At 49.3% G+C, this 13,959-nt stretch overlaps 1 protein-coding gene across 6 annotated transcripts in view; it reads right to left on the reverse strand.

Moving 5' to 3' along the window:
* The window catches only part of IGSF9B (immunoglobulin superfamily member 9B), a 103,016-nt gene that overhangs the window by 13,889 nt on the left and 75,168 nt on the right, over nucleotides 1-13,959 (reverse strand). For 5 of the 6 annotated variants that reach the window (XM_073320740.1, XM_073320739.1, XM_073320738.1 and 2 more), the window contains exons 15-18: nucleotides 13,582-13,666; nucleotides 11,720-11,881; nucleotides 10,338-10,383; nucleotides 6,522-8,159 (exon numbers count right to left, since the gene is read on the reverse strand). In XM_073320740.1, coding sequence (XP_073176841.1) covers nucleotides 6,522-8,159; nucleotides 10,338-10,383; nucleotides 11,720-11,881; nucleotides 13,582-13,666 — 1,931 coding nt within the window. Of the gene's footprint in view, nucleotides 1-4,782; nucleotides 4,829-6,521; nucleotides 8,160-10,337; nucleotides 10,384-11,719; nucleotides 11,882-13,581; nucleotides 13,667-13,959 lie in introns of all 6 variants that reach the window. The other variant, XM_073320742.1, reaches the window with a different exon arrangement.

Consider the following 13,959-nt stretch of genomic DNA (forward strand, 5'->3'; position numbering starts at 1 on the left):
CCAGCCCAACAGCTCCTGCGCTTTCAGTCCTGAACCGAGAAACAGTTCTAACCTGCAGCACCTAATCTGCTGCTGGTCCCCACTGCCACACAATTATAGCGATATCGCTCGGCCTTGACCTGTAGCAGCCCCTGCCATTTCTCCATGTGCCTCTTCAAAGAAGATATCAGCAACTGTGACATTTACGATGCTAGAAAAATGCCCACTAGACATTAGCATGAAACGCCATCAAACTCATTTCCATTTGTTCTCTAAAATAGGACTCCCCACTCCTCCATTTCCAGCCACACATCACGAGCACACTAAACCCATATTTCACCATAAATAGAGTTTGACCTCAGGCGTCGTAGATGTAAAGAGTGGACAATAGCAGAGGAAAGGACAGCTACTCGCCAACAGATTTAGAGCCTCTCTGCCACCCTTTATTTCTGCAGTCAACTCCAACTCTCCTGTTGTGGTTGTTTCCAAGACTGGCAAAAGACCTCTCATGCCTCCTGCCCCTTCTGTAGTGTTTTGGGCAGCAGCCTATGCAAAAAGACCATCTAGAATACACCATGTGTGATGCAAAGGAACCTGCCCCTGTACTTATTCACTCTGAAGCACTGAAGGTAGCTTTAAAAATGCAGCAGGTACTTTCTACAAGGTTCCGAAGTGAACTCAGATCCCAGACTCTGCAAAGCATCAGGTTTGGGTCAGAAGAACTAATGGAGACATTCTCCTGGTCTTCAATTTACCACACTTCCCGATGAGCATGAGTCAGAACCATATGGACAGAAAGTTACTGAAGGTGCCTCACCGTTATTGAGGGAGTGCACAAAGCAGCCAGCTCCTGAGTGTGCAAAGGACAATATCTAGAAGAGCGAGTTAACAAAGCTTGCACGCCTCACCACTCCTCCTCAGTGGAGCTGAAACAAGAGTCTCCAGTATCCATAGCAAGAAGGGCTTTATCCCTAGGCTAAGAGAGCAGCTCCACTAGTCCAACCCAGCAAAGAATCTCTGTTGCTCTTCTTCAAATGCCTTTACGTGTCGGAGGTTAGAAGAGTAGCAGACAAAGCCCAGGACAGAACTGCAACCCACCTCCACCAGAATGGGAAGCCAAGTCATAAGAAGAGGCAGGAAGACCCCAGGGTGCAATTTAAAAAAAGTTTTCCCTCCCCACACATCTTCCCTGCCTCTCTTCCCTTGAGCAAACAGGCAGAGAATTTAGGCAACTGCTTGGCATGTAAAGGTCCAGTCTGAGAAACCATCTAGACAGCCTATATCCCACAGGTTCAAATCCTGGCTAGGTTTACTCCATCCTTCACCCTTCCAAGATTATAAACTCCATTGATATACATGGGTTCTTTCATGCAAGGAAATATTACAAGCTAAGATCCGTTGTGTGCTGCATGGACACTAAAGATCCCATGAGACTTTTCTTAGGAGTAGGAGTTCCCTCTTCCCCTCCAGTCTTGTGCGGAATTGATTGCTGCCTCCAACCCAGAGGCTGCTGTGGGTATATCACTTGGGATCGGCTTAGGATCCTTCAAAATCAAAGATGCTAGAAAAACACAGAAGTCACTCCCTTTCCACAGAGCTGCTACCAAGCCACCCCCACCGCAATGAGATAAAAAGGAGCGGATAACAGCGGGCATCCCGTCTACAGGTCTGCAGACAGCACAACTCATCTACACAACGGACTTCACCATGCTGACAGGAGAGGAACAAGGGAGAAAGGAGAGGAAAAGAGGGGTGGGAGAGGAGAGGAGAGGACAGGAAGAAAAAAAGATCACAGCGGGGGAAAAAAGATAAATGAAATCAGGAGTGAGAAAATAAAACCAACGAACAAAAAAAAAAAAAAAAAACCACTCAGACAAGAGGACTCAACTTCTCCAAGCGAGAGTGGCTATGAAACACATGTAGAGGATCAGCACACAGACGGTCTTTAAAGGGGAACCTACTCGTTTCCGACTCAACGTGAGGAGTCGTCGTCCCCCCCACGCTGGGGGTGGGGCAGCTCCCTCCCCCATGGGATGGACATGGCTTTGCCACTTGCTCCTAGGAGGCACCAGAAGCTTTGCACGCCAGCTGCTGACTGTGCTGTCCCACGGGAGGAGCGGAGCTGGGGTTGCCAGCACTGGACAGCCTGGGATGCCGAGGTAACACAGGTGCTCGCCTGCCTTCCCTGTGGGTTTTGGGTTTCCTACCGCAGCGAGAGGACAGAACCAACTCTTCCCCGTTAGGAGACGTTCAGGCCACGTTGGGTTCAATTAAAAGAAAGGGGAAAGTTAATTGGATCATGGCATAAAATTACCCACACCCTTAAATAAAACCTGCCTGCCCTTCGCACAGCAAGAGATATTGCAAAAGCCTTCCCACTCCAGCCATGTCAGGGGATTATAAATGAACACCGCATGCAGAGAGTCACTTGTATCCCTCTATTTGCCCCCATCTGCCTGATCTGCATGCATCCCCACAGAGGAGATCCCATTCACCTGCTAGCAGTGCCCCGCTGCTGATGGGTAAGCCACCACAGAGCTGGTAAACCACGTCTCCCCTCCCCGCTTTCATTACTGCGGCATAAAACCTGGCTAGTCTGGTATATAGCTCCAGTGCTCTGATCCACTGACAATTTTACAACCCTAAATCAGAAAGAAATTACTTGGCTGTGCTGTTTATGGGATTCCTTTCTTATTAGCGTGCAGGATTTATTATCCCTCTGCCTTCCCCATTCGAGATAATGGCTCTCTCCCTCCTCTAGCTGAGGGAGAGACTGTCAGTGAACCCAGGTTCGATTACAATGAGTTCTGCACCCAAGTCCCAGAGTAAGATGCATTTCAGTCCCTGGCCTTTGCCGGTGGACATTTTTGTGGCTTGGCTGCTGCGGAAAACTTTTATAGGCACGCATGAATATCTCGGCCTGGAATCGGTGCAAGAAGAGGATTGAAAAGGCTTCAGGGCTGCCATGGGTACCTGGAGTGGGGTGTGGGGCAGAAAGTTTCCAAGGCTGCCAGGGCTAAACAGAACACCCCGAAAGGAGGGCCTCTCTCTCAGTGGCTTCTGAAGCTCTGCAGAAAGGACTGAAGCGGTTTGGTTGGCAGCTATGAGGGCAATGCTCCAAAAGGACACAGTGGTAAAGAAGTCCCTGCTCCCTCTGTCAGTCGCCCTCTGCACTCCCCGCCAGCCAGATGGGCCTCAGTGCGATAGACCCACCATTCCGACACCTAATTCTCTCCCCTGGTTGAACGTCCAACTCTGTATTGCCCTCCCACCCCCCCGCAACACACCCTCCTGACATCCCCATCTGTCTCCCTCATCACACTTCTCGGCGAGAGCTAGGAGGGTTGTATCCCTTCGAGTGTCACTTGCTGCTTTCACTAAGCTGTGACGCAACACTCGGTGGGTCTCTTATCCCGCCACGCAGGCCCACGCTGGGGCTAGGAGCTGGATATCTCACCCTTTGATCAGCAGCTGAGAGTGTCTGTGAATCTGCTGCTCCGTGGGTGCATGCAGGCTCTCCGATCGTGGAAATAAAAGCAGACCTGGGACACTGCATCCCTGGTAGCCATCACAGTTGGTATTGGCCCAGCATGTCACTTCAGTTGACCTTCTCTTCTGGTCTTCAGAGTTAGTAAGGGGTAAAATCAAGCTTAGTGCACTGAAGAACTCAGTGGACAGAAGACGAGGAGGAAGCTCAAACACTACAAAGGAGTCTGGAAACAAGTTCCTATTTCTGTCTTCAGTTTCAGGACCTTGCTACATCTGTGAAACTGCCCCCAGAAAGTCTCCAAGAGGTATTTTCCTGGAAAAATCTTGCAAGATTTGCTTAAGTCACTGTAATCCTGGTTAGGTTTGAAGCCAACTTGCAAGGTTTCATTGAGGAAAATTTCAGAGAGATGAGACTTCTATTGTAATTGAATTATTACAGTTCAAAACAAAGCTTTAACACTGATGAGCTGAAGCTACGCGGCGTACTGCTGCAATCTGCAAAAGGAAAAACCCCAGAACTCCTCCAGTTTAATACAATTTAGGAATTTTGGGAATGAAGGCGAGGGGGGAACCCTCGGCTATTAAAATAAAATTGGAGAAGTATTTTGAAATTGGATTCCCTTCACTGAATTCATGGAATGAGATCATGGTCCCAAATAACTAACTGTTTGCTAGCTGATGTCAAACAGAGAGCTACTATTAGGTGCTGCTGAGCATGTGCCCGTTTTGTATTCTTAGTCCCTTATTTGTATCCGTATGATAAATCCAGTATTTTAAGATTTCATTTTCAAATAGCACTGAACATTTATATAACACTTTCACAGACCATTTCTTGCCACTCATATTACTATCCCCACTGCCAGAGGAGGAAACTGGACGCATAGACAGGTGAAGCGACTTGCCCAAGGTCATGCGAGTCAGTGGCAGAGCTGCGATTAGAACCTACATGTTCCTGGCTCCCAACCCCATTCAATCCACTAGACCATGCACCTCCCTACACAATACAGAATGAGGAGCGGTCTCCCCTCCTCACTAGGCTTGCCCCCACAAAAGTCACAGCCATACCAAGTCTTTCTACCTGTATCCCGACCATAGGTAGGCCTCTCTGAACCCATGATAGCCCTGAGGCACTGGTGAGTGGGGAAATCCAAAAGCCACAGAGACCATGTGTGCAAAGGTTTTGTCCTAGTATTTTACAATTCCTTATTCCCCTTTAAAGGACGAGATGGGATTGGAAAAGCCCCTTCCACGCCCCGCTCCCCACCACCCTCCGACAGCCCCCACGCCATCCTTTCGGACATGGATCACCCTTACCTATTGAGCTGAGGAGAAGCTTGTCTCGACAACACTGCCCAGATAGCTGAGATTAATCAAAAACAAAGCAGTTAACAACACCCGCAAGGAGCCGAGCTCCGCAACACATCAGCACGTCAAAAATGCCAAAGGAGAAGAAGTGGGGAAACAAACAAACAAACAAAAAACCCAAAACCAAACGTGGCTGGAAACGAAAGGGGGAAGAAACAAAAGAAAAAAACAAAGCAGATGAAAACACTGCATAAAAGCGCAGACAACAGTGCTCTAACACAGAATTGTCCTGTGACTTCCCTATAGCTCATCAAGGTATCCTGGCTATATTAGATTGGTTGGAGACATATACAAATATACATATATATATATACACACACACACACTCACACGAGATGATATATACATATATATTTTTAAAAGCCACAACAGAATTGATTTGGGGTTGATTTTGTTACTACAGACGCCCCTCCAATATAAGCACCCCTCTCTGACCCATTCATCCAGTCTCCAGAAGTCAGCAACCAACAACAGTGCTGAATGGGCTAATTGGGTTTCTAAGGATTTAAAGCTTCCAGGTACCAGAGAGAGTAAATGAAATGCAAGGGGCACCACAGGGTGAAAAGCCAGGCTCCCACCTGCAAACCATGCGGTTTTCCTGACATGACACTAACCTCCTACACCTTAGCCAATGCTGGCTATGCAAGCTTGAACATCGCCCTTCCTCCTTGCCTGCCCCAAGGTCCTCTCTCCACTGAGTTTAACTGCACTGAGCTTATAGTTTACTTCAAGCCATTAATTCCCTGAGCTCCACGAGTTGAGGGATCAAGAGATTAAACCCCATTACTTGAAAAATAGAATTTAAAACAAAAGACAGAGGATGGAAGGAAAGAACATCTACAGGATCTAAGGTGCTGTGAAAAAGACGAGGGAAAGAAGAGGCAGAGAAAAGAGAAGAAAAACAGAAAGACGCTTTGCCTGGCGCAACCCTGGTACCTGGAAAACCAGCCACTGGAGTTTAGCGCAGCAGCCTCGCTCTTTGGGGCAGGATCTCTGAATACCAGCAGCTTCCTGATTTCCGCTCGGGTGAATTTCTTCTCCTGACATGCTGTTCATAGGACTAAATCCTTGCACCCTCTCCCCGCCCGAGTCTTGGGGCTGCAGCATCGCTTTTGGAGATGGAGAGGCAAGGTGACCTTTGCGGCCATCTCTGTCGTTCGTTATAGTCACTAGACTTTGTGGGAAAGGGCAGAAAGAAGCCAGGGAGCCAGGCACACACTAATGTTCCAGGAAAGTCAAGAGCCAGGAAACAAGAAAGGAAACTGCCGGTGACCCTTGGTCACTTACCCAACAAGCACAGGTAACGAGACCCCTAATCTAGTTCCTTACATGGAAAGGCCCTTCTCCGCACATCCGAAGACACAGATTCCCAATCCCCAAGAGACTTGCGAGGAGAAGAGCAGCTGTTGAATGACCGACTGTTCCTCTGCCTATTTAACCCACTATCGTGAGCCGTGTCCTAACCGTGCCAGTAGCAAGAGCCTCTTCAGAGCAGGGTCCTACCAATGCCAACTGGAAGTCACCTCCAAAAGGGATGCTGCAGCGTGTCCAAACAACCTCTATGATTTCAGATGATGATGATGATGATGATGGGGGGAGGAGGAGGAGGGAGTTGGGGGCAGTGGGTGAGGTGGGGTGGGGAAGGAAAGGCAGATAAAGGGCAGCTAAAAGGATTCATACACACTTACCCCGAAGTGGATAATGTTGTTGGTGTTGGCTCAGGTCTGAGAATCTCCTCTCCAGCCCTCCTTGGAGAGGGAATTTGTCCAAAGACATCCATACTGTCCCCGGGAAGGGAGGGGCACTGAGAGGAGGGGTAGCCAGTGGCCAAAGAGGTGAAGGCCACGGCAGGTCGGTAGCTGGGGCTTTCCCCCCTGCTGCTTTGAGCCGGGGAGCCGGTCGACGGGGTGGACTTGCAAGAGAAGCTGACTGCTGCGGGGGGCTGCAGGGTGATCTCCGACATCTCCGCTTGCTGGATGAGACCCGGTCGCGGTCTGGCACGTGCAGTCAGCTCCGGGGAGCTGTTGCGGGAGCTGAGGGGGCTTTGGGTCAGAGGGGAAAGCCTCGAAGGTTGTAGCACCACCTGATGTAAACTGGGCTCAGCCCTCCTGACTTGCCGAGGGCTAGGCCGAGGTCTGGGTTGGGGCTCATACCACCTGGTGTCCAGGCCAAATGTGCTTGTGCCACTGTGGCTGACTGACTCGGACGGTTCATGGTAAGGCAACACGGGTATGCCCATACCTTGACTGGTATGTCTTAGCTGCCCTTGACTCGCCATAGGTTGCATAGGTTTGTCCTGCCATTTGGTGGTGGTGGGCACAGAGGGTTGGCTTCTGCCAGGTGGCTTGCCAGTCCAACTCTTTGGTGCCTCCAGGGGCAGAATGCCAGGGTAGGATGCAGGGACCTGGAGGGAGGAAGGGGGCGGGCCCCTAGGAAGACAGGCCGTCAGCTGCACACACTCTGTCACCTCGCACTGGTGGAGCTGTTGAGGAAATATCATGGGAGAAGCCTCCAGGCTGCTGAAAGGGAACTCAGCCCTGCCCCATGGCTCAGGAGACCGGCCCCCTGTTGGCGTCTGGGTCAGGGGCAACGTGCTGTTGGAAGCATTTTCTCCATTCTCCTCTGGGATGGTAGGGTGTCCAAAGGGCCCCTCAGGGTGCAGAGGAGGGGAGGACATGACAGAGCTGAGAGGGCTGACCTCTGGCATGTAGAAGGGCGGAGGGTCCATCTCTCCAGGACTGCTGCTGCTGAGGTAACCATAAAATTGGCTGTGGTGGAAAGGCCTTGGAGCTGGAGGTCTGGCCTGACCAGTGGCCTGCAGGCGGCTCTCCAGAGCACCTGTGCCCTCTAAGCCCCTGTGGAATCTGGGGCTGTATGCTGGTGGCTGAAGGTAGGATTCCTGGCTGGAAGAGAGAGGGGTCAGCTGAGATTTGAGGGCTGTCACAGAGGAGGGCACAATGGGGTCGTCATTCTCTTCATCTGACTGGCGAAACTCAGGGTACATGTCTGTCTCCTCCACAAAGGGGAAGCCCTCTATCCGGCGGGTCTTGAGTGAGGGCTCCATCTCTGAGGGGTCCATGACAAAGCGGCCATCAGGCCCACGGCTGATGAGCTCAATGGGGGTAGTAGCCTCGGCTTCAGCCTCAGCCTTGGAGACACTGTACTTCTTGCTGCTAATGGCCCTCTTGGTCTTCTTGTAAAGGGACAACTCCTTCTCCTTGCTGGGGCTCAGCATACGCTTGCCTTGTTGGCCTTGGTCATCAGAGGACTCCGAGGGGGGGCGGAGCGTGCGGATGCTCTCGGGACTCACTTTACCAGAAGACAACCTGGACCAAAGAGGAGAGAAACCAAAAAAAAAAAAAAAAAAGAAAAAAGGGTGGGGGACGGTCATGGGGAAAGGAGACAAATCTGGGGCTTGCGCAGTGGGATCACAGGCCAGGAGGGCACAAAATGAAAAAGCCTTAATTGGTCCCAGAAGAGGGAGGCCTGGAAGAATTTAGTGTGGGCATTATTAAGATGGCAGAAGCTCATGTGGTTCTAACATAGGCCCCAGCAGTGTGCTGGGCAGGGGCATGTGTAAGACAGAAGACAAAACAGGTAGCCACTACTTCTCCCCCCTTGACTGCCAAACAGAGAAATGTTCCTTATTCTCTCATCCCTCCCTCAAGCAGACAATCCACTGCAATTTCTTGAAATTAGCTCCACAGACCCATAAGACTGAATGAAAACACGTCCAGGGCTTGGCTTCAGTTTGGCTAAGTACCCAAAGGTTTGTATGTTCATTTGAATTATCTGAGCCTCTTGCAAAACTAGGCTGGGAAACCTCTCCATAAGATCTTCTCCCTCATGTGATTTCATTTCTCGTGCTTCAGATTGCAGTTGGGGAAGAACAGCACAAGAACATCCCCTCTTGCAGTATTTGGCAACTTCCGATCCCAGCTCACACCATGAGAAGAAAAAATACTTATGATTTTCCTCCAAGCCAGGAGGGTAAGGATTAAGGCTTGAAAAGGGAAGAAGGGGGCAGCTGTTCTGAAGAGTCCCCCCCGTCCCCCGCCGACCACACACAAGTCTTGGGACAAACAGGATTAGAGACACAGACTCAGCAAATCCAATTGAGACAATGGGGGCAAGGAAATTTAAAAGTGTGGTCTTCTCATTGAAATGGGAGAGCCCACAGGAGGAAAAAAAATGACAACAACAGTAGAACAAGATAAAAAATACCAAGTCTCAGGGTCAGCACAGGTCTCTTGCATGATGCTCCTGAAGCTACCACATGAGGTGATCAGAGGCCAGACTACTACACTCTCACCAAAGACACCCCCTGTCTCTATCTACCCTTGCTGGTGGACGCACTGAGTACTGCTGATGGGCTCTGGAAGGAGTTGAGACTAGTGGGACACAACGATCCAGGGTCTTTAATAGAGTGTGGGGAGAAAGATAAAATGGGGGAATCTTCAAGGCAAAAAGAGTTGCTCGTAGAACTCTAAATTTCCCAGTTGAAGAAAAAACAAAGGTGAAATATTCTTAGATACAGTGAAACTTGCATTAAGGATCCACAACTTCTTTTAAAGCAGCCACTTAAAAATTGCCAGTATAAGGCTAACGGCATATTGGGCTGCGTTAGCAGGAGCATTGCCTGCAGACTGAGGGAAGTGATTATTCCCCTCTATTTGGCATTGGTGAGGCCATACCTGGAGTATTGTGTCCAGTTTTGGGCTTCCTACTACAGAAGGGATGTGGACAAATTGGAAAAAGAGTCCAGCAGAGGGCAACGAAAATGATCAAGGGGCTGGGGCACATGATTTACGAGGAGAGGCTGAGGGAACTGGGCTTATTTAGTCTGCAGAAGAGAAGAGCGAGGCAGGATTGGATAGCAGCCTTCAACTACCTGAAGGGGAGTTCCAAAGAGGATGGAGCACAGCTGTGCTCAGTGGTGGCAGATGACAGAACAAGGAGCAGTGGTCTCAAGTTGCAGTGCGGGAGGTCTAGGTTGGGTATTAGGAAACACTATTTCACTAGGAGGGTGGTGAAGCACTGGAATGGGTTACCTAGGGTGGTGGTGGAATCTCCATCCTTAGAGGTTTTTAAGGTCAGGCTTGACGAAGCCCTGGCTGGGATGATTTAGTTGGGGAATGGTCCTGCTTTGAGCAGGGGATTAGACTAGATGACCTCCTGAGGTCTCGTCCCACTCTAATCTTTTATGAATTCCACCTCAAAATAAAAAGTCCAGCACTACTCCCTTGGGAAATCTCCTACAACAGGCTTCATTGGTAACTACCTCCTCTGCTTCTGCTCTAAAGCCAGGCAGTCTCTTGCAGGCTATTTTTTTCCACAGACTTAGGGAACACCAAAAGCATCAGACCCCACGATCAGCAGATTTGAGATACTCAACAACATTAGATATTTCCATTTCCTGTGAGCAGCATCCCTATAAAGAGGGGTCTCCAAAACTACCAGATAGAACACAGCCTGAGTGGCACCTCTAAGGCAGAAATACTTACGGAGACTCCAGACTCTTTCTGCAGTGGGTTATCGAGAGAGGAGGGTCTGGAAAAGAAAAGGGGGAGTAAAGAGAGAACTCTAAAGAGGCACAACTAGGCAGAAAAAGGCATCAAAAATCTTACAATCAACAGCAAGAAAGAAAGAAAAAAAAAAGACTTGACAAAAAGAGGCCAAATTTTGGTTGATTTGTGCTTTAATAGTCGCACACAAACAAACAACTCCACACAGTTTCCTATCAATCCTATTGTCACCAAATCACACACACTAGAGATTTTTTTTTTTTTTTTTAATTTAAGAGTCCACCCCCTGCATCCCCAGCTCATGTGAATTTCCCTGCAGGGCATTCCTATCCCAGTTTATATAACTTAAGTGATGGGGCTTCCACCGCTTTCTCTGGGTGATTCTCTACAGCCGGGGTGGCCAAATTTACTGACCCTTGGAGCACATACAATAAATCTTCAGAAGTTTGAGAGCCGCAAAACACTCTCAACCTGCCCCGTGGAGTGGCAACTGCTGGGGAGGCACACCTGGCTGAAGCCCTGACACCTCCCCCCCATTGGGGGCTCAAGCCATGAGACCACCCCTCCCTGCAAGGCAGAAGCCCTTGGCCCCACCACCCTGCACAAGGGTGGAAGCCCTGAGCTCTCTTCCCCAGTCTGGTCAGTGGAGAATGCCCGGGGAGGAGCACAGAGAGCTCTGCAAGCTGCACCTTAACTGTAAAAGAGCCATAACTTGGCCACGCCTGCTCTAAAATGCAACAGTTCTCACACTATATGATCCATGAAACACCAGTGATACGAGCAGCTGGTCTTGGTGGCCCTCAGAAGGAAGTGACTTAAGAACCAACCACTGGAGAGCTATGGGAAGGGAAAGACTCTGCAAGGAGGTTCTCACCCCAAGAATGAAAAATCCCCAAACCTAAAACCCACTGGCCTAACCGATATCACCATTAGGAAGGGTCCCCTGCCATGTCAGCCTAGATACCTCTCAATTTCATCTTCATCCCCACCTTGCCTCTACCATTTCTGATCACAAGATGTTTCAGACAGCAGCAGAGGTTCCAATATAGCCAGAATGCATCTCTTCCCTTACGCTGCTCTAGCGCATAACCACTCTTCTCCTCTCACAACAGTGAGATGTCAGGGGATCCTCAAAGCAAGCCTCCAGACCTCAGGACACATTTTTCATCAGTTGTTAATTTTTTTACCCATCTGTTCAGATTAGAGCCGAGGAATGTGGGGGAGGAAGGGCCAGGATCCAAACAGTCACAGCTGATGGATAAAGTTAGGGCAAGCTTCACCGGAATACGCTCGGGAGAGACAGACAGGGAAGATGACCACAAAATGCCACAGGAGAAAAAATACAAAGTAGCAGGCCTCACCTTTCTTGCGCTTGAGCTTGCGTTTGCGTTGTTTGTTGACAAAGCAGGCAGTTAGTGTGCTGAAGAGGATGGCAGCAGCCAGAAAGCAGATGGTGGCAACAATGCCCGCCAGCACGGGTCGGGCCAAACCATCGTCCGTCAGGTCGGGCGGGGGGAAGATGTCTGCAGAAAAAGGAGAACCCTCTGAGTTCTAAAAGAAACTGTTCTCCACAACCAGGGTCCTGATCATTGCCTGGAAAGTGAGGCTTACACAGGGTGTGTAAATGAGTAGCAGCATTGGACGGTTCAGGAGATTGGTGCTCAGGTTCAGAGCCTTTCCCAACTAGGTTACTGGTTTAAATCCAGCCCAGAGCGGTAGTGAGTCAATGTTGTTACTCTCAGATGCCTGGGAAGTGGTCTATGAGATACTTTTGGGTCTCCGCCCAGAGCCGAACAAAGACCTGTCCACATGACAAAGAAGCGTCATCGCTATTGGCAATCCACTTAACTGGAGAGCAGTCAGCACTGGAAGTAGCAGTGGAAGCTCTGCAGGGGTCACCTCTAGGAGTGAAAGGGGAATTCAGCCACTGTGGCCCCATTCAGTCTTTTGTCTTTCTGAGGAGACGACCAACAGGGAGGCCAAATGTGCTGGTAGTTTTGGTTTTTTTCCTGTGTTCTTACATCGTGCATATCACTGCGGTATGCAAGCGACCCAGAGTTAACGTGGACACCTGCCGACTGGACATTCACTGAGACGCTCCCTATTAGTACTCACAGGCCACTGAACAGTTATCCAACAACTCTCAGTGTTGGCTGATCTGGCAGGATTTGAATCAGCAAATTTGACAGTAGCTTATTCAAGTGTGTGTACACAATTACTGGGAAGTGATTTTACATGGTTTATGCTAACTACTTAACCTATCCACTTAGCTGTCCCTGGAAACCTGTCACTAGCACCAGCTTGCAGAACTTTTTGGGCTGAGACAGTAGTAACTGACTTTGTGTAATTACACCTGGCCATAAACTGAGGTCAGCTACACACCCAAGAGCTAGCAAATTCAGGCAGACAAACTACAATAGAGGAATCTAATCTTAAAAAAACAAAAGTCCAGTGTGCAACTTGCATCCAGCCAAGTGCTTCTGCATAACACCACTTGAGGGCAGTGCTAGACTGGATCTGTTCTATACACAGCATAATTGAAGAATCATTGGTCTCATATTGTGAGCTGGTATAATTTAGGTTCCCATAGTTCTTATTTCCAGCTCTCCTTCCCTGGATTATATTGCCTTCCACCACAACTTGCTATTTTTGATATGGTGGGTTCTCCTGAAGACTGAGAAATATTCCTGTGCGCTACGGTGTATGCAGGGCTGCATTGTGCTTTCTTCTGCTGCTGTGTGTTACAGTCCCTTTCGTGGAGCTACAATGTTTTTGTTTTTATTCCATGGTGCAGTATCGCACTGCCCTTCATGCAGCTTTCATTTTCATGTCAATGCGGCGTATTCCCTGGGTTGGGGCACTGTTCTCAGTGCACGTGGCAGAACTGTGATGCACTGCGACTCCCTGCTTCGGGCTATGCTCCGTTATTCGGTTCCATATTGTACTCTGTTACAGTATAGAACACCGTGTTTTGCTGCTGGCCTATTGTGCTACTGTGTTGCGCCGATTTGTTCTTTCCGATTGCAAGCTGTTCCATTCTGCATAGCCCAGCAGTTTTTTGTGAATGTAATCATGGGAGTTGCAGAATACTCAGTTTCTAGTGAAGTCAGAGGGCTCTCAATTCAGGATCAGACCCTGCATCTCACCACACTGCAATACTGCCTTTCCACGTTGAGCTCTGTGCTTAAGTTGTTTGGGGCTGGAAGGATGGAAGGACACTTACCTGTACTGGAGACACCTGCAATGTTACTAGGCTCACTGATGAGGTCCTGCATGACAGCCAGAACTCGGAACTCATACCAGGTGTCCTACAGCACCAAACAACAACAAAAGCCACTAGTCAGAAGCTTCCTTCAACAATTTAGCACACCAAAATGCCTTCTCCAGACTAGAGAACGAATCCTCAACATTGTTCTAGAGGGACTGCCCTTTTTCCCCTGGGATGATAAGGGAATTGGTTCTTCACTGGGTCTATGCTTCGGGACACCAAATTAGCCCCTACTGTGGAAATAAGCAACCGACATCCTGAAAGTATTCCCCGAATGCTCTCCCAGTGCTGCAATACAGATGGTGCACAATCAGTAACCCAGGCAAAGGGCCA

Source organism: Lepidochelys kempii, chromosome 22 (assembly GCF_965140265.1).
Source record: "Lepidochelys kempii isolate rLepKem1 chromosome 22, rLepKem1.hap2, whole genome shotgun sequence".
Lineage (NCBI taxonomy): Eukaryota > Metazoa > Chordata > Testudines > Cheloniidae > Lepidochelys > Lepidochelys kempii.